Source organism: Camelus dromedarius, chromosome 13 (assembly GCF_036321535.1).
Source record: "Camelus dromedarius isolate mCamDro1 chromosome 13, mCamDro1.pat, whole genome shotgun sequence".
In the NCBI taxonomy this organism is placed as follows: domain Eukaryota; kingdom Metazoa; phylum Chordata; class Mammalia; order Artiodactyla; family Camelidae; genus Camelus; species Camelus dromedarius.
In genome coordinates, this window is record NC_087448.1 from 11,145,330 (window position 1) to 11,171,741 (window position 26,412).

The 26,412-nt window shown below is 40.1% G+C and overlaps 1 protein-coding gene across 7 annotated transcripts in view; it reads right to left on the reverse strand.

Moving 5' to 3' along the window:
• Positions 1–26,412, reverse strand: part of MBNL2 (muscleblind like splicing regulator 2) — a 149,323-nt gene that overhangs the window by 77,858 nt on the left and 45,053 nt on the right. For 6 of the 7 annotated variants that reach the window (XM_031466228.2, XM_031466232.2, XM_064493017.1 and 3 more), the window contains exon 2: positions 23,475–24,251. In XM_031466228.2, the coding sequence (XP_031322088.1) occupies positions 23,475–23,648 (174 nt within the window). In that variant the 5' untranslated portion in view covers positions 23,649–24,251. Of the gene's footprint in view, positions 1–23,474; positions 24,252–26,030; positions 26,052–26,412 lie in introns of those variants that run through there. The other variant, XM_064493016.1, reaches the window with a different exon arrangement.

Below are 26,412 nucleotides of genomic sequence, written 5' to 3' on the forward strand. Positions count from 1 at the left end.
ATTTCAAATCCCTGAACCTACGTCTCCAAACATCAAACAGGCAAAATAAGGTCTCTTCCACACAGTAATTGTGGAGAACCATGACGTAATCACTGGCATAGGCAGGGCACGCAGGCGCACGCATTGTCCTCTTTACTCTCAGGCTTTTCTGTGAACGCCCTCTCCCTTCCTTTCCAGTCGATTCCTGAAGCCAACAGAGTACTGACCCTTACGAATTGAGGACTCACACCAGCCTCCTGGGCGTGTCCCTGTCTTCACTCCGGTGACGCATTTGCACCTGTTGTATCTGAACTGAAATTCTCAGGATCAGACTCTGCTCTGCCACATACTGGGAACAGGAAAAACGAAGCTCTTTAGGCTTCAGTTGCCACATCCACAAAATGGGCACAAACTCCTAGGGTTGGTTGTGAGGATTAAGTGAAATAATGCCTTTAAAGAGCTTGGCATAGTGCTGGGTGTATAGTAATTCCTTGTAATCCTAATGAGACACAGTCTTTTTGTCACTTGGAATTAGTCTTACCTGCTAGATCGTGCATCATAAAACTTCAATTTTATCCTATCCTATCGTCTCCTGCTCAAGGAACACCAAGGTTTTCCCCACTTGATCACCCCTGGCAACCAGAATGGTTTTAGGAAAAAGTATGAATGACTCTGGCATTCAGGTTCTCCATAATACAGGACACCCCTGCACATCCAATTGACTGAGATTCTTTTCCTCCCATTTGATGGATTGGAATAATGAGGCACTTCTGGAGGAAGCTCTTTAAACAGTATTGGGGATTGTCTATGGCTTGAGTCAGAGAATGAAAGAGGGGGAAATGGCCTAGAAAGAGGATTTTGGCTTAGGTTTTCCAGCTGAGAGCAGCTTCATGAGGGAGAAGTGGGGAAGAAGGCTGCAGTGCCGGGAGGGACCGCTGAGCAGTTGCCAAGGCGGAAAGTGCTAGGGAACAGGAGTCTGGAGGTGTCTTAAAGGCACCGCCTCTGAGAAGACGCGGCAGTAGCATGAAGAGCTGGGGAAGGTCCAAGCAGAAGAGATCCGAGAGAAGCAGGTGCAGCCCACTGCTCCTGAGCCCACACAGGGACAGGAAGACCCCGCCTGGCCTGGCTTCCGGTGAGGACAGGCAACCTGGGGCCATGCGGGGCTCTTCACCATTTGCTGTTGTTGAACTCACACAGGCCGGAGGTGTTTTCCGCCAACTAAGCCCCTTTACTAAACTGGTTAAATTGTTAAATTGGGCCAGTGGAACTGGACTAGAGCTTCCTTCCCCCAGGGCGGGGGAGAACTCAGTGCCAAATGAAGCAGAATATAGCGCTTCCTACAAGTGACTCAACCCTCTTGCACTGGACGGTGCACTCAGACATCAGGGTGACCTCAACCCCAAAGCATCTGAGCTGACATCCTGCCGCTCAGCCAGCTCTCCTCTCTGTACCTCGCAGACCACGCTTAGCCCCATTCCACTCCATCGCTTCTGCTTTTCCTCTGGAAATGCCTGAAATGCTCCCGCAGTGAGGTAATCAGGAACCAGACAGCTCTAGAGCTATCCAGAAAATAGATCTAGACCCCCGTGCTGCCCCTTCCACTTACTAGCCCTGGGATCCTGAGTCGTTAATATAAGCTCTCTTTGCCTCGGGTTCGTGGTATATAAAATTAGGGGGTCTGCCTTCAGAGATGTTGTAGGAATAAGTGGAATAATGAACACAAAATGCCTGGCGCCGTACACAGCATGTTGTAGGTGTCAGTAAAGTTTCACTCTATCCCCCCAGAACATGTTAATGTTTTATGTCTAGATAAATACCACATACGCCTGGGGGACTGATCCAGTCTCATCTCACTGAGGAATCTTCACTTAAACTTCCTTTTCCAGTCATCATCCTGAAGTCTTTCTTACTTTAATGGTTTTACCACTAACTTGGGCATATCAACTGTCACTATTACTCATCTGCTCAGGCACTGATGTCTTGTTTGGCCAGTTAGACAGACTCTCCTAAAGGGGAAGGCTAGTGTCAATGAAAATTCTCTCATCACTCCAACCTTCTACTGTATCTAGCATTGTTATAAATGCCCAATGTATTTGTGTGAATTACAGAGTGAAGGAGAAAATCGCAGTGCAAGGATGGATAAAGGTCAGTGGCAACCCGACTTTTTAATAAATTACAATCCAGTAGGTGATGAGCATCTATTTTTGAAGCATTTCAATGGTGGTTAGTGAAGAGGCAGTGGGGTAAAGACAGCAGAGGTGGAGTGCAGGATGGAGAGGAGGCAGTTTTGCAAGAGTAAAGAGAGGTCAGTTGGGAGGTCAAGTGGGCTGTGTAGAGCGATCATTCCCTCAGAATTAGGCAGAGATTAGCCCGCTGACCTCATTACCAGCTCCGAGGCCATCATCATCTCTCTTACTCGCATTAAACAATACAAAGAACACTGATAAAGCAAAGCATTCCTTTGAGATGCTGCCCCACCCTCATTATAAGCAAAACTCCACACCCCACTTTGTTTTCTGTCTGTGTTTCTGTTCTCTGTATGGTGGAGGAGACAGCCAGCTGTCCACCAAAATCTATTCCTTTTTACTTTCACTGCAATAATCTGTGGTTGGGTATGTGGTCATCCAGCCAGGGCTGCATATACATCTTTCTTTGCTATAAGGGGCGGATGCTGGACCAAGTTTTTACCAACAGACTGTGAGTCTAAGTGATGTCTGCTATCTCTGCATGGGGACCCTTGGGACAGTAAGTGGGCTTCTTCCGTATTTCTCCTTTCCCTTAAGGCTGGTTGGAACTTGGAAGCAGCAGTGACCCAGCCTTGCTTATGTAGATTTTAAGACTCCAAGGCTTATTAAAGAATTGCAGAGCCATGATATGGAAGGAGCCCCAGCCCTGAATGACTGTGCAACACCCACCACATCCTCTATGAGAGAGAAATAAGCTTCTTGTTTGTTTGTGTCTGCCATGTGGTTAAAAGCCACATGATTGCTGGGTCTCCTGTTATAGCTTAGCTGCAGCAACTCAACTGCAGCATATCTATTTTATACATTATAAAATATATTATATCTACATATTATATGTAATATGATACATATTGTATATTATCATATGTAATATGCAGATATGATAGATGATAACATTATATAATGTATAATATACTAATATAACGTGATATAATGCTATTATATATAATACATATATAATAGGTACTACATGCTTACAGAAATATATCTCATGGAATATATTTTAAATGCCGATAGATAATAGTGTATAAAATACTGTAACTAGCCCTTTTTTCCTATAAAATAATATGTTTTGGAGATTTTTCCAATTCAAATGTGTATGTGTTTAATATAGACGACAGGCAGATAAAGTAATTTCACCTTATTTTTGAAATGTCAGGTGTATTTCTAGTATCAGTAATCCATAGTTTGTTTAAGCAGTTTCTTCTCTGGATTACCCCGTTGACCAGTTTTGTGACTGCTTTTACTTTTAACTCTTACTAAGCCTACTGACAGGAACACCCTTGTACCTGTCTCTTTGTTCATATACATAAGTACTTCTCTAGCATAGCTATTCAGAAATGGCGTTCTTGAGTTGAATACCACTGAACATTTAAGAATATAATTTATATTTCCAAATTGACCTCTAAAAAATCTAAGCTAATTTATACTCCCACAGCATATGTGAGTGCATAATTCTGTTTAATACTGTCAATGTTAGCAACCTTTAATTTTGCCCAGCTAATGATGAAAAACAGAGACAAAAGATGATTACAGGAAGAATAAAAAAAAAAACCCTAGAACTAGAAAGAAGAATGTAGCTGGAATTTAACATAACAAGCTATCCCCAAACCCCATCAACTGTGAAGTTCTGTGAAGTTCTGAGCCACTCGTACCAGTCTGATGATCACAACAATTGTCAGTTCTAGGGGTGCAATTCCTGTCACCCCACCGCTTTCCTTCCACCTTTCTCCCCAAACAGCCAGGTTTACTACAGCTTACCCAGTTCACTGTGCTCTTAGACCATGAGATTTATAGTCTGCACACGCATGCTAGGTTACCATAATGACCTTAGGTAATTATGAGGATGAGCAGTGAATCTGTCTTTACATTTTAATAATATAAATAAACTCTGATGAGGACACTAAACTGCATCATCCCAACAGCGAGAGCCCACAGCAGCTGTGGGGGACAAGCAAGCCATCCTACCTGTGTGCTCCTCTAGTGCTTTTCCAACATGAGCAGGAGGAACACAACTTTCCCATTTCTCTTCCCCCCAAAATTATGTTTTTGGAAAGTTGATTATTGCCACTCTAATAGGTATGTGCTAAACATCAACCAATATATGCTATTGTGCTGGGTCTTTTAAACAAAACTGTATTGGTGAATTGAGACAGCAAACCATCTCTGGAATACAAGTATGCCTGAGATAATTAAAGAATAATTGTACAGAAGGAAAGGCCATATTGGCATGATGTGGAGGGTAGAAAAGTATGGACTGACTTACAATCAAGACCCCAATCATCCCAGTTTATGTGTGATTTTGCATAAAATACCCAATTGTGCTAAGTCTCAGTTTCTTCGTCTTTTAGAAGAGGCATATTTATTGAGTACCTACCATATGCCACCCTCCACTCTAGGTGCTTGGGACAAAGAAGAAGCAAAATGAGGTTCCTGCCCTCAAGGAACTTATATTCTGGGGGTGGAGGCGGGGAGAGATACTCCAAGCAAAGAGAAAGACCGATTTATTCATTTATTCAAGAAGTAGTTACTGAGCTCATACTTTGTGCCAAAGACTGTCTCAGGGCTTGTTTCAAGAATCTGCTTCCCAGGATTGTCTAAGAATGACATCCATATATTGAAAATGGCTGGTCCAGCCAATGGTACGCAGTACGTGCTCAGCAAATGCAGCTGGGATTGGTACTATTTTCTTTCATTTGTCTGCTTTTCTCCTTTCATGAGATATTTGGTTTATTTTTCTATCCATTTGTTTATTTAAGTGTGAGAGCATGCATGTGTTTATTGCTTCTCTCTCTACAGGTTAGTGTTTGTCTTTGCGTCTTGTCTTTGATGATTATCCCTTCTTTGGAATGGCAGCAGAGCCACGGTTATAACTTCGTCTGCAACAGACCTCTTGGAAGTGGGAGGCAAGGCACAATAGAATTCTCAACCTGCAGCTGGGCCTTCAGGCAGTGTCCTGTTCTTTATCGTTGCCTAACGGTTTGGTGGATGGTTCTCACGGGGTCTACTCTTAAAGCAGAGGGAGACATGGAAGATGGAGACGTATGAAACCAGGCAAAAGGGCAGGGATGGGGGTAACTGAGAAAACAGGTGGCTTCGTGGAGCTGGAGAAGGAAGATTCAGAGGTGGTACCTTCTGCCTTATCCACCACCACCACCTCCATTCTCCCAGTAAAGTCTGATGAGACGTTTCCCTGACCTTGCCCAGCCCCCAGTCGGAGCTGGCTACCTCCCAGTGTGCTTCCAGAGCTCTGGAGCACACAGATACCCTGCCTGGTACTCATCACCCTGGGCAGCAGTTGCCTGGTGGTCATCTCTGACTCCTCCCCACCCCCACCAGACTCTCCTTGAAGGCAGGATAGCATCTTCACTGCTGGGTTCTCTGTGCCAAAGACAGAACTTGGGACGTAGCGGCTTTCATAAATACATTTGAAGAATGAAATAAGGCAGAGACAGAGAAAGCAAATAGAAAAGTTAACAGGGCAAAGGTCCAGAGGTGAGGCACAGGTACAAAATGAATCTCCAGAAGGAGTGAAAAGCAATTTTGACCCTCAAAGAGTAGCTCTCATTCAATAGTGCTAAATAGACAGAAAGGCCAAATAGAAACCTGGAGAAACGCAGGTCCACGGAGATCTCCAGAGTGAGATGTGCACTCCTACTGGAGAAAGTGAAATGGACTCCTGCCCTCTGAAATCCACCTATTTGTCTCCTCATCTAGTTGATGTTTAACTATTTCAATGGACCTGCTGTGTGAACGCTGACAGGTCAGGTTCACACCATGTCTTATCTTCACAGCCTGTTTTAGCTCCATGAAGTCAGACTTGATGTTTGGGGCAAAAGATCTGGAAACCTTCTGTAGGTCTAGCCTTCCTCATTTTCTAGTATATATACTGAAATACTCAAATAGACTATCTCAACTAATAGTGGTCTTTTTTCCTCTTTCCGGTGCCTTTTGCAACTACCTCCAAATTTAAATGATAAAGAAAAATTGATGGCGTCATCTTTACTATCTTATTAAACCATGTTTCTGTTAATGATGATTCACCGGTGTCAAGAATAGATACACTAAAAACCTCTACAGCATATTAATGCATTAAGCATCATACCACACTTAGCTCCTGATAATAATTTTGAGCTTCCTCTGGGGGCAAAAACAGTTCTTTTGGATTCTTTTTATAAAAAGCACCTTGAAAAGAGGTTTCAGATACTCAAAGACATGAATCTTGCTCTGCTCCCTTGTGTATATCTGATTTAAAGGTTAATAAGTAATTAGGAAGCACAGTCATCCAAAAATTACCAATTAATATGCCATCATTTTCATTAAAAATGCTATTAATTATATTGTTGTACAAATGTCCTCGACTGGCTAATAAAAAGTTACCTAAAGCAATTCTAAATCTTTCCAGGAGAAAGAGAAATTAATCCATATCAATTACTTTTAAAAATTATGATTTGGGTTTGAGAGATCAAACAAGGGAGGGAAAATGAGTGTCTCAGGTATTCAGTGTGGATAGAATCCAACAGGGTTCCATCGTTTATTTTATACTGAGTCATTATTGCTCAGAAAACCTAATGAGATATCTTGGCAGATGTTTAATGTGGAAGTTTGACAAATAACAGTTCTTGGGTTCTTATAATGTAAAGCAGCCCTTTATAAGTGAGATCAAACTTTTAAACTACTCGGATATATTTTGTCGGTTTCCTAGGAGACTGTGAATGGGAAGTTATGATTAAATTATTAAAGAATGTTATATATTTAAAATTTGTTCTATACCTTAAATGATGGTATTAATCACTTATTAAAAATCCACACAATTCCAAAGTTGAAGAGTTCATGATTAAACTTGTACCATCACTCTAAGGATGCTACTAGATTTAACATTATGTAACAGCGTTATAGTCCCCAGATTATTCTGTTCTCAATGTCTTATCCTGTCACCTCCTGCCTGAACCAAACATCTATTTCCGTTGTATGTGTTATGGCTTCACTGGGCAGCTGGCCAGTGTTTGATAAAAGTTAGAAGGGTGTAGGGTGCAGCTCAACGCCATTTTGATATGTAACAAAACTGTAATGGAAATACTTATCATCAATGAAGCCAACCAAGAGTGGTGTTAAGAACTACACGATCAACTCAGACACAAACTAATGATTTTCCATTGCATCATAGATATTTGCTGGTTGTTAGGCAACCAAATATTGCCCCATGACATCAGGGAAAATTCCTCTTGCTGAGCTAGGATTGGCCATTTTAGTAATTAGTTACTCATGGGATTGTCTCATAGTTATCTCTGGTGTAGAAGTAACTCTTTCTTTTTTTGAGAGTTATGTTTTATTTGGTGGACATTTCTGAGGACTCAGCCTGGGATGACAGCCTCCCAGATTGTTATGAGGGACTGCTCCCTAGAAATAACTTTTTAAAGGACATTTAATACAGATCCCAGGCTTGCATTATTTGAAGTTCCTGAGATGAGAACTTGTATCCTACCAGGCATGCTTATCAATTTTTTCCTCACATTGAACAAATACCTGTCTTTCTACAGACTTCATAACTAGGCTCCACTCTACACAGAGCAAGTTTACTTCCTCTTCAACAGGCCAATTCTACTACTTGAAGAAAGGTATCATGTCTTCTTTAAATCTTTCTTTCTACAGAGTAAACACACCCGATCCATTCCCTTATCCACCCCCTTATTTCACATCCTGGTTGTTCTCTGCTCTCAATGGCACCATCATATTATAAACTGGGCATAACTAGGGTTGGTGGTTGTTTTATAGTTTACAGTTATGACTACTTGTAGGCTGTTGTGTTGTTGAACACTGTGATGAAAACTGATGTGGGAATAAGAAGTCAAAGGGTATGGGATAGGTACCTGTTTTTATGGTTTTGTTTTTTATCCTGACTTGGAAAATGCTACCTGTGAGAAACAACAGCATTTGTGCCTTATTGGAACCTTGAAAGACAAGTGGAAACTTTAGGGAAGACCTTCAGGGACGCTTCATAGATTAATGCAGCAGAGGAACAAACAGTTTCAGAGCGTGGGATGAGATCATTTAAAGTAATATTTTCTAAATTTGGCCATGCATATGAATCACCAGAGAGCTTCTAAAAATACAGATTCCTGGGATCCATACCCAGACCTACTGAACAGGTGCCTCCAAAAGTCCCTAAAGGAAAAGCATTTGGGAGCCACGGAAATAAGGGACACAATGTGAAGATCAGTCATTCCTTCTAGCTGAACTCTCCCTAGCCTGTAAGCACGAGTCTTCTGTGACACCTGTTGGCTGCCTATTACAGCCGAGCTCTCTCTTTTCTAAAAAAGTCTCTTCCACTAATAGTACCAAATAGTTTGGTATTTAATTATTAATTTTGCATGTCTCAGTTACTTTATAAAATCCCTCAGGGCAGGCAAGAGCTGAGTCTCGCCTTTCCGTGTCTCTCCCAAGGAATATGGCACAACATTGAATAGAGTCATTGATTGATTGGTGAGGGGTTCTGGAGGCAGTGGAAGAAGTTAGAGACAAAAGGGAGACAGATACTGTAGGAATCTCACTGGAAAAATTTAAGGTTAGGGAGACTCAAGTCTTTTTCTTTTGAAAGAAGTTTCTCCTGCCCTGTGCTGTGGCCTGCCACTAGGGTAAGTGAGAGTCCGTGGGTGATGCTTGAGCTCTCTGCCTCCATCAGACCTGATCTTTGAAGATGTCAGACAGTACCCCACTAGACTAGGTCAAATAAATATGGCCAGAGGTCTATAATTTCCTATGTTTCTAGCCCATTTGGAACACCAGACATAAACAAATTCTATCATTTGGTGCAATCTGATCATCTGACCAAGTCTGTAGTGAGGGTAGTGTAAAAGTTTGTAAAACCTTGATAAAAGTTTCAAGGTTTCCTTAGATAGTTACATAGGCTTTTTTCGTATCAAAGACACGTGAGATTTCAAAATTAATTCAAACTAAAAATCAAATTCAAAGAAATGACACTTATCTGAGGTAAAAGATATAATAAAGCTGAAAATAAAAGAATGACACAAGATATATTTGGAAAGCATGAAGAAAAAAAGCAGGAGTGGTACATTTATATTAAAGAACAAACTGGACAGAAGGTTAACTGAATATTGATACAAGCAGAACCATAAATAAGCCATTAGAGTAATGAAACACTAGGCACAGAGTAACTTAGTGTCATTCCATGAAAAGCAACAGTTACTAGAAGTAGAAGGAATCACGTGAGTTTTCATGCAATTCATGCATTACTACACCTCTCTGGAAGGTCAAGGAGACAAAAATAAGTAATTAAAGACATAAAGCAAATGATTTATTTAATGCTTATATAAATAGATCTATGCATTGATAAAACTTTGCACCTAAGAACATCTTCTCAAGCCTCACAAACACTGATCATGATCTGGACCATAAAATACTCCAATGCATTTCTAAAGTAAAAATTGTACAACTTCACTATTTTAATAATAAAATATTACTCGAAATTAATATTGGAGCTCTCAAGGGAAAAAACACTCCAAATTATTTGGATATTTTAGAAATAATCACATAAATAATAACTGAATTAAACAAACCAGAAAATAACACATGTGAGAATGTCATTGAACAAAAACCCATGAGACACAGCCGAAGCTAACGTAGCAGATTCACAGACATAAATGCTTTTTAAAGAAAAAAATTACGAGACAAGAACTAGACATTCTACATAGGAATCCACAAAAAAAATTTATAAAAGAAATTAAGGAAAGCTGGAGAGAAAGAAAATAATAAAGATAGAAACAAAAAATAAATGAAGCATAAAAATAAGAAAAAAATAAATCTATCTTTTGTAGAATTGATAGCTAAGACCAAGAACATATTCTTCAAATAAAACAGATAAATCTCTGGCAAATCTGGAAAACTTAATCAAGGAAAAATTATAACATTTATAAATAAATGTATTAAAAATCATTTAATAACATTTAGAGAGAAGATTAAGGCTTGTAACAGTAAAATAAATTATTTTGAGTGATTAAATTGAAAACTTGAGTGAAATAATTATCTGAGAGAATGTAAATAAAGGTGAACTTAATGAGTTCACCTATAAACAAAGAAAGAAGAAACTGTATCACTTATCAAAAAGTTATTTTTACTTCAATTAGAGATTTTAGAAATTTGGGACATAGGGTTCTCAGAAAGGAATTGGGAACGTTTTCTGCCATGTCGTTAAAGAACTGGATTTAAACTCCACGTAAGAATAATCTCGGTTTTTAAGTTTAGGATTGAAATTGGAAATAATAAATTATTCTGAAAAACAAATAATAAACCAAGTTCTCCCTGGAGCTCTGGGTCACATCCAGCCCCTGAGTGACCACAGAGAGACTATCCTTGGAGAACATTAAGAACAAAACGGCCAGCAGGGCAAACAGGGCCAGGAGAAACGCACTCTCAAGAGGAAAGAGCCAGTTCTCCAGTCAGTCAGTCCCAGGTGCCATGAAGGGAAGGAGCCAGTGAGGTTAGGATGCATATTAATTGGCCTTTTTAATAACCTGCCATGGTGCACCTTTCCTAATAATACCTCCATCCAAAATGTATTTTAAATCTACACACTCCTCTGTCTCCACCACCACTGCCCACCCAGGCAGCACTGGCAGTGATCTGGATGATGCAAAGCTTCCGGAACTGACCTCCTGGCCCAACCTCCTCCTGCAACTCCTTCTCCAGATAGAGGGCCTTCTCACTTTCCCACAACACAAAACATCCTCCCACTCAAATCGCAGCACCGAGCATAAAATTCAAGCTCCTACAGCTTCTCTCTTATTCCTTGACTCAGGCCCCTGTCTCCCTGACCGACTGGTCAGCCTCTAGTCACCCTGGCCTCTTGTTTCCAGAAACCGGCCAAGTGCTTTTATCTCCAGGCTTTAGAGCTCTCAGGTCCTTGTGCCCGGGGAAGCCTTCTCCTCCTTCAGGTCTCTGCTCAGAAAGCACCGCCTTGGGGAAGGCATCCTCCACCATCCTCTCTGTTTAAATTCTCCCTCAATCACATTGTTTTCTATCCACATATCTTATTTCCTTTTTAGCACTTCTCACAACTTGCAAATAGCACCCCCTTTCTTTTCTGTCTCTCCCATTAGACTGAAGACCCCCATCGGGTCAAGAAAGCTGTCTGCTTTTATACCATGCTGTACTACCTCCACGCTGAGGGCACTCAGCACTTCCTGAGTGAACACGAGTCTCCATAAATTGTGATTATTTGATTAGTTTGTTTATTTTTCTCTTCTTGTTTCCTTCACTTGACTGTGGGTTCCATAGGAACAAGGTTCCTGTGACTCTTTTAGGCACCAAACATAGTGCCTGGCACTTAGGGGTGGCTCAGTGACTATTTCTAGAGTAAATCAATAAATAAAGATATCGAAGTTCTCTAGGAAATGAAATTTCTTTCGTCTCTGCTTTATGCACCACTCAGAAGGTCTCGATCTACTAGAATCCTTTATTAAGAATTCTGCTATCCCAGTATTTTTGAGGTATCCCTGTTTCTGTTAACAATGGGGTGCTCAGTGGGAAAGGGGGAGAAGCAATGCGCATTAAATCACTCAACTCAAGCTGCTGCTGATTAGTTTTAGATCCTGAGCATCTGGGTCAGCACTGAGTGTCATAGCAGGTATGGAAATGACACCTTCAGTGTCATTATTAATGGTTTTACTAAGGGCTGGGAGCACTTGAAATATTCTTCTGAGTAAGATCTGAGATGTGGACCAGATGGGCATTTTTTAAAAGTCTACATAGACTGTATTGTGCTTTTCAACAAATAAGTGTTTATATTAAGACTGATTGCTAGCATGCCTTACTGTCCATATCATATTCAATCACAAATTATAAGCAATAATTTTTAAATAATACAAAATGCTCTAGTAAGATGGTAGTAATCTAAATGAAATGTATAAAAATGCCCGAAGTTGAATCCAGCCGTTTTGTTTTGCTTTAACTACGTTGAAGCCTTTGAGTCATTTTCCTTTCCTTTTTCTCCTGGAAGGATCTCATCTTCTACAGGCCTTAATATTCATTACGGATATGTGACCGAAGTCATATGAAAATGGTCTCATCGGTCATATTCCCAAAGTGCCAGGCAGGATGGCAAGGAAAGGCTGATCACAAACAAATATGTCAGCATCCACTCACTCCCTGAATCCCAAGGGTGGGTGCTCAGGGGAGGACCTGTCCTCTGACTCTGAGTTTTATCCTTCCTGGTCAATGACAGTGCTGAGAAAGAGTAACACACACTAGACGACAATCTTCGAGCCAGAGGAAACGGAACCAAACCAAGCGGAAAGAATATGCTCTTCAGTATTAGCAGGTCAATTCATTGAGAAATTGCAAATCAGGTGAAGTCCATCATTTGTGAAGCTCCCCCAGAACAACCCTGGTCTCCCCAGCCCAGGGGTGAGCCCCCACCATGGTTTAGACCTTGACACCGAGTGACAACTGTCTTTGGCTTCTTGGGAACATGTTCTTCTTGTACAACAAAACAAACATTTCCTAGGTCTCAAAGACTCTGGTCAGTTCTTATCTGATGGGCCAAACTGTCCTCATTTGCTAACAGGAAAGAGTTTGAGGAACTTCTAGGGTCCTCTCAGGTAACATGAGGACTTAACAGTGACCTTCTAATGACAAAGCCTTTCCTGTGTGTATGATTCAAAGGAATGAGTCTGATGGTTGGGATTTCAGACCAAACAATATGGATTTTTGTGCATTTTATGGAGCAGTAATATTTCATAAGAGTGGGAAACTAACGGAGAGCTGTCCACTTTTTTTCTGCTGAGTAAGAACATTATGAAAAAAAGAACAACAAAATGCATCTATTAACACCATCATTTTAGAAAAGAAAGGAATACTATGATAATCAGAAAAAAAAACAAGAAGCAAACAATCTCAGAATAAAAAAGTAACCTTTAAATTTAAAGAATTCACCTTCATGAAAAAAATGTATTTCATACAGCTTCAGTTGGATAAGTTAGTTCTAGAGAACTGTTGTCCAGCACTGTGCCTGCAGATAGCAATGCTGTGCTGTGCACTTAAAAAATTGTTAAGAGGTAGATCTCATCTCGTGTTCTCACCACAATGAAAACAAAACAGAACAAAACATAAGATGTATTTCAGCGTCCTAATTTTCTAGCAGACTAGTGAAAATGTCCAACACTAGCCTCAGTCTATGGCCAGGCTTTTGGGAACTGCTGATTTAGTTGCCCACGTGGGTCCAACAAGCCACTCCAGGAATTTTAATAGCTCTTGGCTGACACTCGGGGGCAAGTCTCCATGTGATCTGCCTATCAGGGCAGTCAAAACCATGAACGTGATCCCAAAACACCTTCTGAGTTGTAAACCAAAGAATTTATTTGTACAAAGCCTTTAACTTTGAGGGGTTTGCAGCCTGAGATTAATAGAAAAAATGAGCAGTAGGGAGCCAGAAAAGGGATTTGAATTTTGTTACAACAGCAATACTTTAAAGTATAGGGTTTAAGGATATATTTAGTCACTTGTAAATGTGACTGAGCACCCAGCAGCTGCCAGGACAGGGACAGAGCTATGAGATCCCCTGCCTTACAGCCTTACCTTCTAGCAGTGGAGATGTACAAGAAAGAGACATGTAGGTAGATAACATCCCTTAAGGGTAAGTTCTGAGGTTGCCTTTGTGGATAGATATGTGATAGTTAAACAAAGTCCAGACCAAAATGAAGAACTGAGGCTTGCAGTGACCTGGGGGAAGAGCAGTCCAGGTAGAGGGCACAGCCAGTGCAAAGGCCCTGAGGACAAAAGAGGCCAATGTGATGAGCGCACAGTAGGACCAGAAATGCAGCAAGAGAGGGCAGACCACATGGAGCCTGAAAGACTTTGGGTTTCATAAATGAAATGGACAACTACTGGAAGGTTTTGAGCAAGAGAGCAACATGATTTATGGGCCACTCTGTCTGCTAGAGTAGCAAATGGCCAAAGTGAAAGTTGCAAGTGGACTATTGTAACAATCCATGAGGGACAGGATGGTAGTTTGGGCCAGAGAAGTCATGATCGAAGTGCCAAAAAGTGCTCAGATTTAGGACATCTTCTGAAGACAGAGAGAATAGGACATCCTGATAGAATAGACAGGGAGACTGGATATGGTGGTAATGGTAAGAGAAGATTCAAGCTGGGTTTCAAGATGTTTTATTTGATCTACTGAATAAATGGTACCATCTACTGAGAGTAGGTACCATGGGAACAGTTGAAGGGGGTATCAAAAACCTATTAGTGGATATATTAAATTTGAGAGGTCACTTAAATATCCAGGTAGAGATGATAGGTTGGCAACTGGATACACGAATTTAGAGTTCAGGGGAGAAATCAAGGCTAGAGATAGAAACGAAGAAATATCCAGCTTGTAGAAAATGTTTACAGACTTTGGGTTGGATGAGGTCATCTAGGGAGTCCAGTTTTCTGGTAGATGGGCAGAAAGTGCAAAGTTTCTGAGGCAAGAACATGCTTGGTGAGTTATCAAAAGAGTAAGGTGTCCACCGTGGACGTGAGCAAACGTCGAAAAGATGCTCAAGGCTCAAGCCTGGAGATGCCAGCATTGAGAGGTCAGGAGGAGAAGGAAGATTCAGGAATGGATACAGAGAAGGAGTGGCCAGTGAGATAAGGGGAAAACCAGGGAGTGAATCACCAAAGCCGAGTGATGATTAAGAGCAGTTTATAAATTCCCTCTGCCCTCAGTTAGCTCTACTGATGGAAAAGCTGTACATGCTATTCTATTCCTAGGGTTTAGCAGCTCCTGTCACATGATGGATATTTGTTTGTTGATTTCAGAGGTTAAATGTGAGAGTCTTCAGGCTGAATCCATCCTGTAGATGTGTTTTATTTGAATGTCAGGGTTTAAAGATATTTTAATTGGTTGCCAAGATTTAGAATTGGGAGACTTCACGTCAAAACCTGTATTTGTGGTTCTTTTTCAAAAATCCCCAGGAGTCTCACAGGGCAGGCAGTGCTGTCTGTGGCTGTGTGGCAGCAGCCACACTCAGAGGGGTTATGTTCTCTTCAGCGGGTTTCCTGCAGTCTCAGCGAGCCCTGGTCTCCCCAGCAGGGAGTGCTGAGTCACTCATTCATATAACTTGCTGGCTCCTGCAGATTTTGAGTTTGAACCTCTTGTTTAGTTAAAGAGGGAATGAATGAACAAATGAATGGATAGTTACTGACGAGGCACCTGGAGCCCAGAGAGACGAAATGGTACAAGATCACATGCAGGAATGCAAGGGCTCAGATACAGATTCTCAGGCCAGGGCTTTTACTTAAAATCTTTGCTTCCTAGTTTGTAGTTGTATGAAAACATCCAAAATAAAGCAGAAAGTTTGAATGAAAGAATGGTATTGACAAAATGCTATCTGCATGTTCAGAAAAAACAGAATATTAAACAAACCATTTATCATGATAAATCTATCTTTCTCCTTAAGCTTCGGTGAGAAATGGTTTCATAAGAACTGCTACACAGACTAACAAAAGTTAACATCACTGCCCAAGGCCAAGTGAATCATAAACAAATACAGTTATTAAAGAATATAATTAAGGTTAAATTGATATTTTACTCTACTAGTTTTGCGGAGGATAAGTTTTGCCATTTTTCTCTGAATTATTGCTATCTATTCTTACATATTTTAAACAGAATTTTATAATCATAGAATGACAGTTTATTATCATTCCTTCTTTTACTCAGTTTCAACTAGAGTTTTTAAGCCTTTTTTTTACTTTTTATTTTTTTATTGTAGTGTTTTTATTTATTGTAGTATAGTCAGTTGACAATGTTGTGTTAATTTCTTGTGTACAGCATAATGTTTCAGTCATACATATACATACATATATTTGTTCTCACATTCTTTTTCATTATAGGTTACTACAAGATAGTTCCCTGTGCTATACAGAAGAAACTTTTTGTTTATTTTATATATAGTAGTTAGAATCTGCAAATCTCAAATTCCCAATTTATCCCTTCCCACCTCCTTATCCCCCTGGTAACCATAAGTTTGTTTTCTAAGTCTGTGAGTCTGTTTCTGTTTTGTAAATAAGTTCATTTGCGTCTTTTTTTTTTTTTATTCCACATACAAGTGATATCATATGGTATTTTCTTTCTCTTTCTGGCTTACTTCACTTAGAATGACGAACTCCAGGTCCATCCATGTTTCTGCAAATGTAAACCTTCTCTCTTTTGCCAACTCCAGTGATGGCTATTCAGGGCAGTGTGTGGAGATGAACTCTGAAACCCTAACCTTCACCTTAACCCTAACCCCAATTTGGGCTCATTGAATTAGATCACAATGCTTGATTTCTAATGTCATGGACTGAATTGTGTTGTCTCCCTCCACCCTTCCACCCTTGCCAAAAGATATATTGAAATCTTAATCCCTGTCCCTCAGAATGTCACCTGATTTGGAAACAGGGTCACTGCAGATGTAATTAGTTAAGACAAGGTCATATTGGAGAAGGGGGCTTCTAACCTAATACAACTGGTGTCCTTGTCAGAAGGGGAAATTTGGACACAGACTCAGGGAAGACGACGTGATAAGAAGACAGACATCTGAAGCTAGAGGCAGAGATCAGAGATCAGAGTTATGCTGCCACAAGCCAAGGAACCCAGGAGCTACAGGAAACTGGAAGACACAAGGAAGGACCCTCCAGCAGAAGCTCCAGAGGGAGCATGGTCCTGTGAACACTCTGATCAAACTTCCAGCCCCTGAACTGGGAGATGATAAATTTCTGTTGTTTTAAGCTACCCAGTCTGTGGTAATTTGTTATGACAGCCCCAGGAGACTGACACAGAGATTATCTTGTCTGACTCTTCATTTTAAACTGTGTTGGAATATAGGTACTCACTGGCGGAGGTTGTCCCCCAGGAAAGTGCTGTAAGTATATTCTTCCTTAGCACAGAATATCTTGTGTATTAGGAAGAATTTGGTGCTAATCTTGGCTCTAGGAAGAGTTGGGAAATAAAAAGTATACTTAATGACCCTGTAGTCTTCATGTGCCCACTTTAATGTGTCAGATTTCCCCTTGAATAAGAGTTTAACTTGCAGCCCATAGGTAGTTTTTAAGAGGCTAACATGAGATCTTTGAGATTTTAAGATTGCAACAGTTTGTAGGTGAGACTACTTTTCTGAGTAAAGATTCCATAGTTTTGATTAATTCTTACAGATGTAGACTTTCCCACAACCAGAACAAGAAGGAAAGAAAAAAAATGCATTAAAGGGTGCTTGGCATGGTGGTCAGGATCAAACCAAGGTTTTGTGCTTCGGGGAACAAGGTACAGGGATACAGTAGGGCCATGGCTTGGGGTGGGCACAGGATAAAGAATTTGGATTTAGATATGATGAACTGCAGATGACAGTGGACCATTCATCTGGGCTGTTAAGGAGGCATCTGGAGCCACACAGTTGGCAAGGAGAGGGCACACACCCAGAACTGGGATTGATCAGCACAAAGGCAGGAACTGAGTGAGCGCAGGTACACTTTCAGAGCTGATCACTGAACCTGACCTAGGAAATACCTATGCTGAGTCTTGGGGAGTGTCTACACTGGGGAGCAAAGGGAGGAAGAGGTGGCATTAGAGGGGAAGCAGGAAGGAAGATGAGAGTGGGAAAAGAACCCGTGCACACCGTGGGGGGGAGCAACAGGAGAGAACTCAAAGGAGAGGCTGTCCAGACTTGCAGAATGAAACACTTAAAGAAAATGCTGAACAGTCATGCAGAAAAGTTTAGGGTCTGAAGTTCACTGATGATCATCAGTAAATTCCTTCTGAAAAGTTGTGGGGATTCTTTGTTAGTTTATGCATTTGTGCCACGTGCCAGATGCCACGCTAGGTGCTGGGGCACAATGACGAATAAGACACAAATCTGCCTTTGGGAAGCTTACACGCTTGTTCAGGGACACACGCTTAGAAGACTAAAGCACTATGTGGAGATCTGACTAGTGTCGGGGGAGGGCGCGAGGGGAAGTGGTTGAGTTACAAGGTGGAGGGGGGGCAGAAGTTATGACAGGAAAATGGATCTCTCAGGCAGGAAGTAAAATTGGTGGGTCTAGGAATCCTTAAAGTATGAAGCTGTCCCACACGTCATCACGCTATCGTAACATCTGAAATCGCACAGTTCAGAATCACGTGGGCACGCACACACACCCCGACACCTCAGACCCAAACCATTTTCGTTACTGAGATCTAGTAAGCGACGGTAAAATATTTGTATGCAGATACAAACAAAAATAAATACAAGTGACTTGCTTTCTCTTACAGTTTTTCTCTTTTTAAAAAATATTTAATTTTCAAATACCTAAAACAGGTTTATTCCTGGGGGCTTCTATTTCGGAATTTTTTTTACACTTCAATATGCTAAACTTGTTAAACATAAAAATTAATAAGCTATGAAGAGTTTTAGAATTAATTCCATCGATGATTATTCTGTAAGAGGAGTTAGGAGGAGGGAAGGGATTGTACCAGCTTTGGAATCACACTTTCCTGGGATCAGGCCCCTTCTCCACCATTTATAAGTTATCTGAGAAATACTTTTATTTTTGAATCTGTGTCTACATCTATAATGGTTGATTGAATAATATTTACCTTACAGAGCTGTTGGAAGGAATAAATAATTGCATGAAAAATGCCTAGCAGACGGTAGGTTCCATATGACTACAATGATTTCTATTGATAATGAAGTAATTGAGATTATAGTTTCAAACTGGGCCAAAATTAGGCATGTAACTTAGAAAACACTCAAGCAATTTCTGCAAAGAATTAGCCTCTATTTAAGAGCCCAGTAGCAGCTCAAGAACATGAAGTTAAGGTCAAAGCCATTAATATTTCTGATGCCTTTTTTGGTATGTTATAAAAAAACTTTCCAAATGGTAACATATCTACCACTACTAATTTTGAATTTTTCATCCATAAACATGGAGACTGAAATATTATTTGCCATCAGCCCACTTAGTCAGCATCCCATAGGTAAATGAGCAGGACATATTTTTTTTACAGTTTTAAAATTTAGAAAGAATGGGAGAGTAATAATACAAAGTAGTTTTTGCATCATATATAGCTTCAGAGAAAATGGAATAATTTACTTGTCAATTTTCCAATGTTGTATAATACTTCCAGAGTCACAGCTGTGTCTCCAATTCTTGCACAGAGCTCCCTGATTTTGAAGTCTATTGGGATATTGAGAACAGGGCCATAGTACACAGCTGCACAGGTTGTGCACTGCACAACTACACGGGGTGCCCATCACATTGACTATGGTAAGAAACCCACTTCTATTGTTCAGTACACCTATCTGAGGGGCTTGAGCACTTTCCTGATGAATGTGCTCTATCATTCAGCAAACACTTAGTGAGCATCTACCGTGTGTGAAACCCTGTCTTAGGCTCTGGGGATACAGCAGTGACTGAAAAAGGCATGATCCCTGTCTACGTGGAGCAGAGGAGTGTGGAGGAGGGAAATAAGTAATAAACAAAGCCAGGCGAATAGAAAGTTTATCAGATGGTGATAAGCGCCAGGGAGAACAGTAAGGCAAGATGATGGGGAAATGGGATCCCAGCAATGAGAGAGTTACTATTTGAAATGAGGTTGGCAGAAAGGCTTAAGCTGTTGGCAGTTTTGATCAGAAGCCTGATGGAAGGAGGAGACAAGCTCTTCATATAACTGAGGCAAGAATATTCCAGGAGAGCAGAAGGCAAGTGCAAGCTGCCTGAGGTGGAGGCTGCTTGGCATATTCAGGGGACATCACAGAGGCAGTGGGGCTGGTATGGAATCTGAGAAGAAAAATCTCAACATCTCAACTGCGAGGGAAACTGTTCCACGGATTATAAAGGTGTAGAGACGGGGTTAACTTGGTCAAGGTCTTTTCTACAGGGAAGTTAGTTACTCATGAAGCAATCTGCATTTTGTCATGTTAACCTAACTTGTGGAACACGGTGTTCTGGAATGTTCTGGCCCTCTGGAGAAGCCTTGAGCAATTCCATTGTTCATAATAATACTGTAACTTAAAAAAAACGTAAATGCTTGCATGTCCTGTGGTTTCACATAAAATGCAGTGAGGTAACAGTTGAGAATAAGTACAAATGTGCTGTAAGAACTCTGCTGTATTTTCTGAAACATCTTTTATAAAAGTATATCTGTAAAACTCTCTTTCTAAAGACCTCAGCAATCTCTTTTCCGAACACCCACAAGTCTTTTAGTATGTATTTATGGAAGCTTGGTCACATATACAAACAACTCAAAACAGAAAGAAAAGAATCTCTCAGGCTTACAATTGACTTGCCTCTGCACAGGCCAACTTGGATTCCTTTTATCCATTTTTATAAATAAAAATACCTGACAGTGTTTGCAGAAAATATCTTGTAATAAATAACAACAACAAAAATGATGTCTGCCTCGAACTTGACTTCTTTTAACGTCATGACTAATTTGCCTCACTGGGGTATTATCACGGAAGATTCTTAAGAGTTTGGACACATTAAAAACTGGACACTTTAAAAATTGGCCACATCTTGCTTGTAAAGCCAGTTATCAAAATCAGTGTTGATACCGCGATGCATTATTATGAAGGGAAAGAAACTAACATCACCAGCCCCGACCGTGTCTGGCCCTGAGCTGGGGCATCCGGCATGACTTAGGTCGGTTGCTCCTTGTACTAATGAAGTAGAAATTATCATATCAGTTTCAAACAGGAGGAAACTGAAGTCAAGGAGGTAAAATAACTTGTGTCAAATGACTCCCCCGCCAGGGTTCCTTCAAGCCCTTGTCCTCCTTTCTACTGCAGGCCAATTCTACTGAGTGACACCGTCTTTTTTAATACATGAAATGAAACAAATTAAATAATTCATTATTATCATCATCATAATTTTTCATCTTAGCTGCTAGTTTTGAGTGTCTCTCTCCCTTTTTTTTCCCCACCAGCCTCTGTCGTAAGGATTTGTATTCCTTATGATCACCTAGCAAGGTGAACAGGCCAGCATGGTGCTGGCCACCACGCACACTTTAGCCAGTTTCTCTGGTGAATGTCCTCATTTCACCCAGGAGACAGCGAAGCTAAGCAGTGATAAATGACCCACCCAAGGCTGGGAAGTGGTTGAGCAGGTATTTAGACTCGAATCTGTCTTACTCAGATTCGTGCCTGTGGGCTCTTTCCACGTTCTTTACAGTTTGACAATGTCACAAATACATAACATCACACTCAGATTAAATAACCCCAAAACTCACAATTCTAAAAGGGGACTAGCAACTTGAGGCAATATACAGCTATGCTTCCACACGTGAAAATGGTTGTACTAGACACTTCTGAACATGATTTTTAAAGCTCCTTTTGGAACAGTGCTCAACATTCTCATGGCTTATTTTATGTTTTTATACTAAACATAACTGTTCTAGATTCTTTCTCCATGGGCTGGAATCTTCAAAAAGTTGCGGCCTTGGTGACTCCACAGTGAGGTAATGAATTATAAGGATCTGGCAGTTGCTGCCCTGTTGATATTTAACAAACACTTAGCCTAAATAGCTCAGGCATATTTCCCTAACTAGTTAAAATAATTAAAAGTTTTAGGGAACTGGCTAAAGTGTTGTTTTAATAGTAAATATTCAACCAGAGAAGAGTTGGATGAATAAAATGAAGGGATTGGGGTGACCTGAAAATGAGTTATTCATTGCTGACCTGTTTCCAGATATGTTCTTATGCTCTAGTTTTTGATCTACGCTGCTTTTTATAGTGAATGCTTCCACTAGTGATACTCATAGATGCAAATACATACTTTTCGTTTATTTTTTTGTCTAAAAGCAAAATAAGTACTAATATAAAAATGTGTTCGTGCTGTTACAGTTTAAATGAATTGTGTTCTATCCATCTATTCATTCCTGTGTAGACAAAATAATAATTTTAAAGTCTAATCTAATAAACTTCGTGTGATAAAAAAAGAAATAAAATAGGGGTAGTATTATCTAATATTTCAAATTTTAATCCTTAAAATAATTCTATTGAGCTGTTGTTGTATTCTTCTGCTTTTAGCATATAGACAGATTTTCCCTTTAATATCTGAGTTGAAATCTTATATTTCAGTTTTCACTTATAAATCTTGTAAGACATAATTTTTTACTTTAATATGAAATTTTCCAAAAAAATAAATCCAGTCCCTTCAATACCCAAGAATAGGCTAAGGTCACTATTTTGTAAACTCACAGCATTATGATTTCCCAAAGCATATATCAAGAGCATGAGTCTACATTTTTTTAACTGTTTGGTAAGCTAAAATGTAAGCTCTTTTTTCTATATACTTTACTTATATCCATTGAAAACAATATCATGATGATGTTAGAAGTTTCCTAGGCAATTGGGGATTGATACAATCCATCATTTTAGGGAAAAATCAACCTCAAAGAATTACGGGTTAAGTCATCCCCAGTTCCTTCCATTAGATATTTCATTATAATTCAAGTCCAAACTCTACCCAACTCAGTATACAACCAAAAATATTTCTTGAAACAATCAACTGGAAGCCTGCTCTTCCTTCTATAGATCCCCACAGAAGTCTGCTCCCTATTCTTCCCTTAGGGCACCTGTCCCTTTCTGTCTTGCATTGTGGCTATTTGCTGTATTTTCCCTACCAGACTGTGAGCTCATCAAGGGTACCATCTAAATCATATTCACTTCTTCTATTCACATTCATTCTACATGTTATTGGTTAACTTACACATAATAGGTTCTCAAGGATCATTAAATATGCACTCAATAATTTCTGTTTGCCACAACAAATTGTCAAAGAGAATGAAAAACCTATTAAGAAGTACTTTAGGAAGCCCTTGGTCAAGAAAGAAAGCCACACGAGTAGAAAATTCTTCAGGAGGTGAATCAGAGAAACTGGTATATAAAAGTGACACACTCAATTTCTTCACCTTTATATAACCTCCAGAAGATCAAACGTTAATAAAATATTTATCTTTAGTTGTCACAAGCCAGACTTTGATTTAAGACTCTTGGGTACATGAATGTCATGCCAGACCAAAAATACACCGTGATGTATTTTTAATTTAAACACGGATCTGTGAAAAATTTATATATGCCTGATATGAAAACATTTGACTGAAAATCTCCCAATAGTCACCACAAATAAGAAAACAATCAAAAATCAATTGTCAAACTTCTGTAAAAGTACAATGAAAAACATTCCATTGCAAAGTCCAATGTGGCATCAATGGGACACAGAAGGGCATCCTCTTACCTTTAGGGAATCGAAGCAGGCAATTACTCTTCCATTTTCCACCTGGCAACTTTTGGGGGGATGAGCAAATTTGCATTCCTCATCAGAGCGGGAGCAGGTTCCTCTCTGGAACTGTCTGCAGACTTCTAACGTCAGCCATTTTGTATCTCTGACCGGGGCAACATTCAAAGCCATGATGATAAAGTAATTTGGATTCTGTTCGTTTCTGTTAAATGATGAAATCAATCCAAGTTCCAATGATTCCAAAACTATTGTGAAAAATCCCACATGTAAGTCTGAAGGTAAGTGATAAATTGCTTAATGAAGTCCAATCCAGGAAACAGAGTGAAGGGAGAATTTATCGGCAGGCAGTCACTCATCAATCAACATGCCCCACTCGAAGACTGCGCGCCGCAATGAAAGCATGCTCAGTGTCATCTCTGGCTGTAAACGTCCGGGTCTCTTGATGGCTTTCCAGACACAACTGTTTTTAATAAAGTGACTTCAATATCATGGCACTCCTTGGGAGAGTATTTAGTTCTGATGCTCACAGCTATTGACGATGCTGGAAAATAAGCCACTGAGATGTTCAGATCTTAGCAGGATTTCTTTTCCCTTCCACCTTTCAAAATTCTGAAGTCAAGCAATTGGCAAAGTCAGACAATTGAGGTATCTTCATCCACTTGTAAGGTCACGGTAATTGTGTACTTGACAGGAAAACAAGATTTGAACACAAGAGCTCCTGGGCTGCAGTTTCCAGCAAAAGTGACTTCACACAGGCACTTTTAAATCATGAACCTGCAAAACACAAATAAAATATCAACTTACACCCAAACTCAATGGAATCAACACTTTAACAAACTATTTAGCTCTCATCTAGAATTTGCGAAAGTGCAGTTTAGAGCTTTCAGCTTGGAATGTAGTCAGGAAAGTTATACATTATAAGAGAGAGAGAGAATACGAAACTGCAACCGTATTGCAGAAATGGTCTAGGCAGCGGTCCAAAAGTTAGGAGTGACTCAAACAGACGAGTGTGGCAGACACAATAATTAGGCATTCTGAAACAGTTCAATCTAATGTGCTTAATCGCCAAAACAGTGTATTAGAACTGTGGCTTCCAATTAATTTCACATTTAGGCCATTGATTTTATTGTTGGAAATGGTATAAACAATGTTTTGGGATGTGTCTCTCCTATAGAATGAGGATATTGTCATTCTGGATGAAGTGTGGGCTCTTCACTTTTACATCCCTTCTAGTTCACAGAGATTTGAACTTTGAGATGGACAGGTAAAAGCCGCCTGATGTTTACTCCCAGATCACGTATGCTTTCCCTCTACTGTTACTACTCGCTCGATGTCTGTTCCTCTCTATGCTGTAAGCACACGGAGGGTAATGACCATCTGTATTTTTCATTTGCCTTCCTAGTGCCTTAGTTCATGGCTATTAGATTCTCAAAAAATATTAACCAATTGATTTAACTGATGATTGACTCATTGACTAAGTGAATGAATGCAAGTTCATCTTATTTTAGTCCAATTTAGTTTTTAACAGAGTCACAATCTAAAAACTTTCTATTCTGTGGAATGCTGGAGTTAAATCACATATCTACAACCAAAATATAATGAGTCAATTCTGATTTCTAAAATCAGCATACTTCATTTCTTTTAATACCTCCAAGAATTAAGAAATTATTAAAATATTAAAAATTGAACATTACTGAGTCAAGTATGAATAAAGGACTAAATACCAGACGTTGATCATTTTCACATATTGTATATGCCACAGGCTACCTTAGATACGTGCTTACCCTTGACGTCCTTCTAAAAAATTTATAACTAAGAACTTAATGGAGCCTGGAAGCAGGTTATTTAAAATTGTCTGAACCAAGTAAGTTCAGAGAGCAATAATTCTTGAGTGGTTCACAAGTGTTCCCTGAAAAAGTAGGTTCTACAATCATAAGTTTAGTTAATTCCAGGCAGACCAAGTTGAACAGGCTTCCTTGCAATAGGGCTTTTTCAGCCTTGAATGAGTCTCTAAGACAGAAAAAGAAGCAATGGCATTTCTCAAGCTTATCTGATTGAGGAACGTTTATTCAGAAGGACATTGCCTGGGACTAGTGGGAAACGCTTCTTCATCCCAATACTTCTTTGACTTGTTAGGAGAAGTGTTTGAATGAGTTACAATTGTATGTACATTTAAGGAAATTGGCAGCCTCGAAGGCTATGACACATTCCTAACTCCAGTTGTGAAATGACTGAGGGGCCAGGCAGGCTCCCGCTTGTCTGCTGGGCAGCACTGCATTCCCAGCAGCTAACATCAACTGTCTTAACTTCAGGAGTTTAAGAAGATGAGCTTAATAACCAAAAAGACTCTGGATCGGGTTTCACCGACCAGCCTGGACCTGCACCCTCATTACCTCAACCCCCACCTCTAACCCCCCGTGAGAACAAAGGATGAGGGAAGCAAGGGACAAAGAAACATCTCTGCCTGTGTATTCAGTGGAGCTGAGGCACCAATAATGCGGAGACAAAGCGAGGGGCTGGACACATGTAGTTCATATCTGCAAAATATTTTACCGGTCCTTGAGTCCTAAAGACCTGTGTCCAACGGGGTTACAGAACAACAACGATGCAGGGACGTTTTTCCTCAAAGGCAGCACAGTCTTTGCCAAGCCTTCATGTGTAGGAAAAGAAACAGGCAAACATGTATTACGCAGAGATGGCAAATGAATAACTACTCAGGTATTCCTAAAAACCACACAGGAACAATGCTCTTAAACCGGTTCCAGTGAATGGGGTATACTTTTGTGTAGACTTCTAGATAAGAACACATTTTTTCCCCCACTGGGAGAGACTTTGCTCTTTCTACGACTATGAAAATCCAACCAGAATTTAGATGGTCAGACTCTATCAAGGTGAACTTGCTTTCAAAAACAGAGGAGCCAAGTTTTGATGGCCA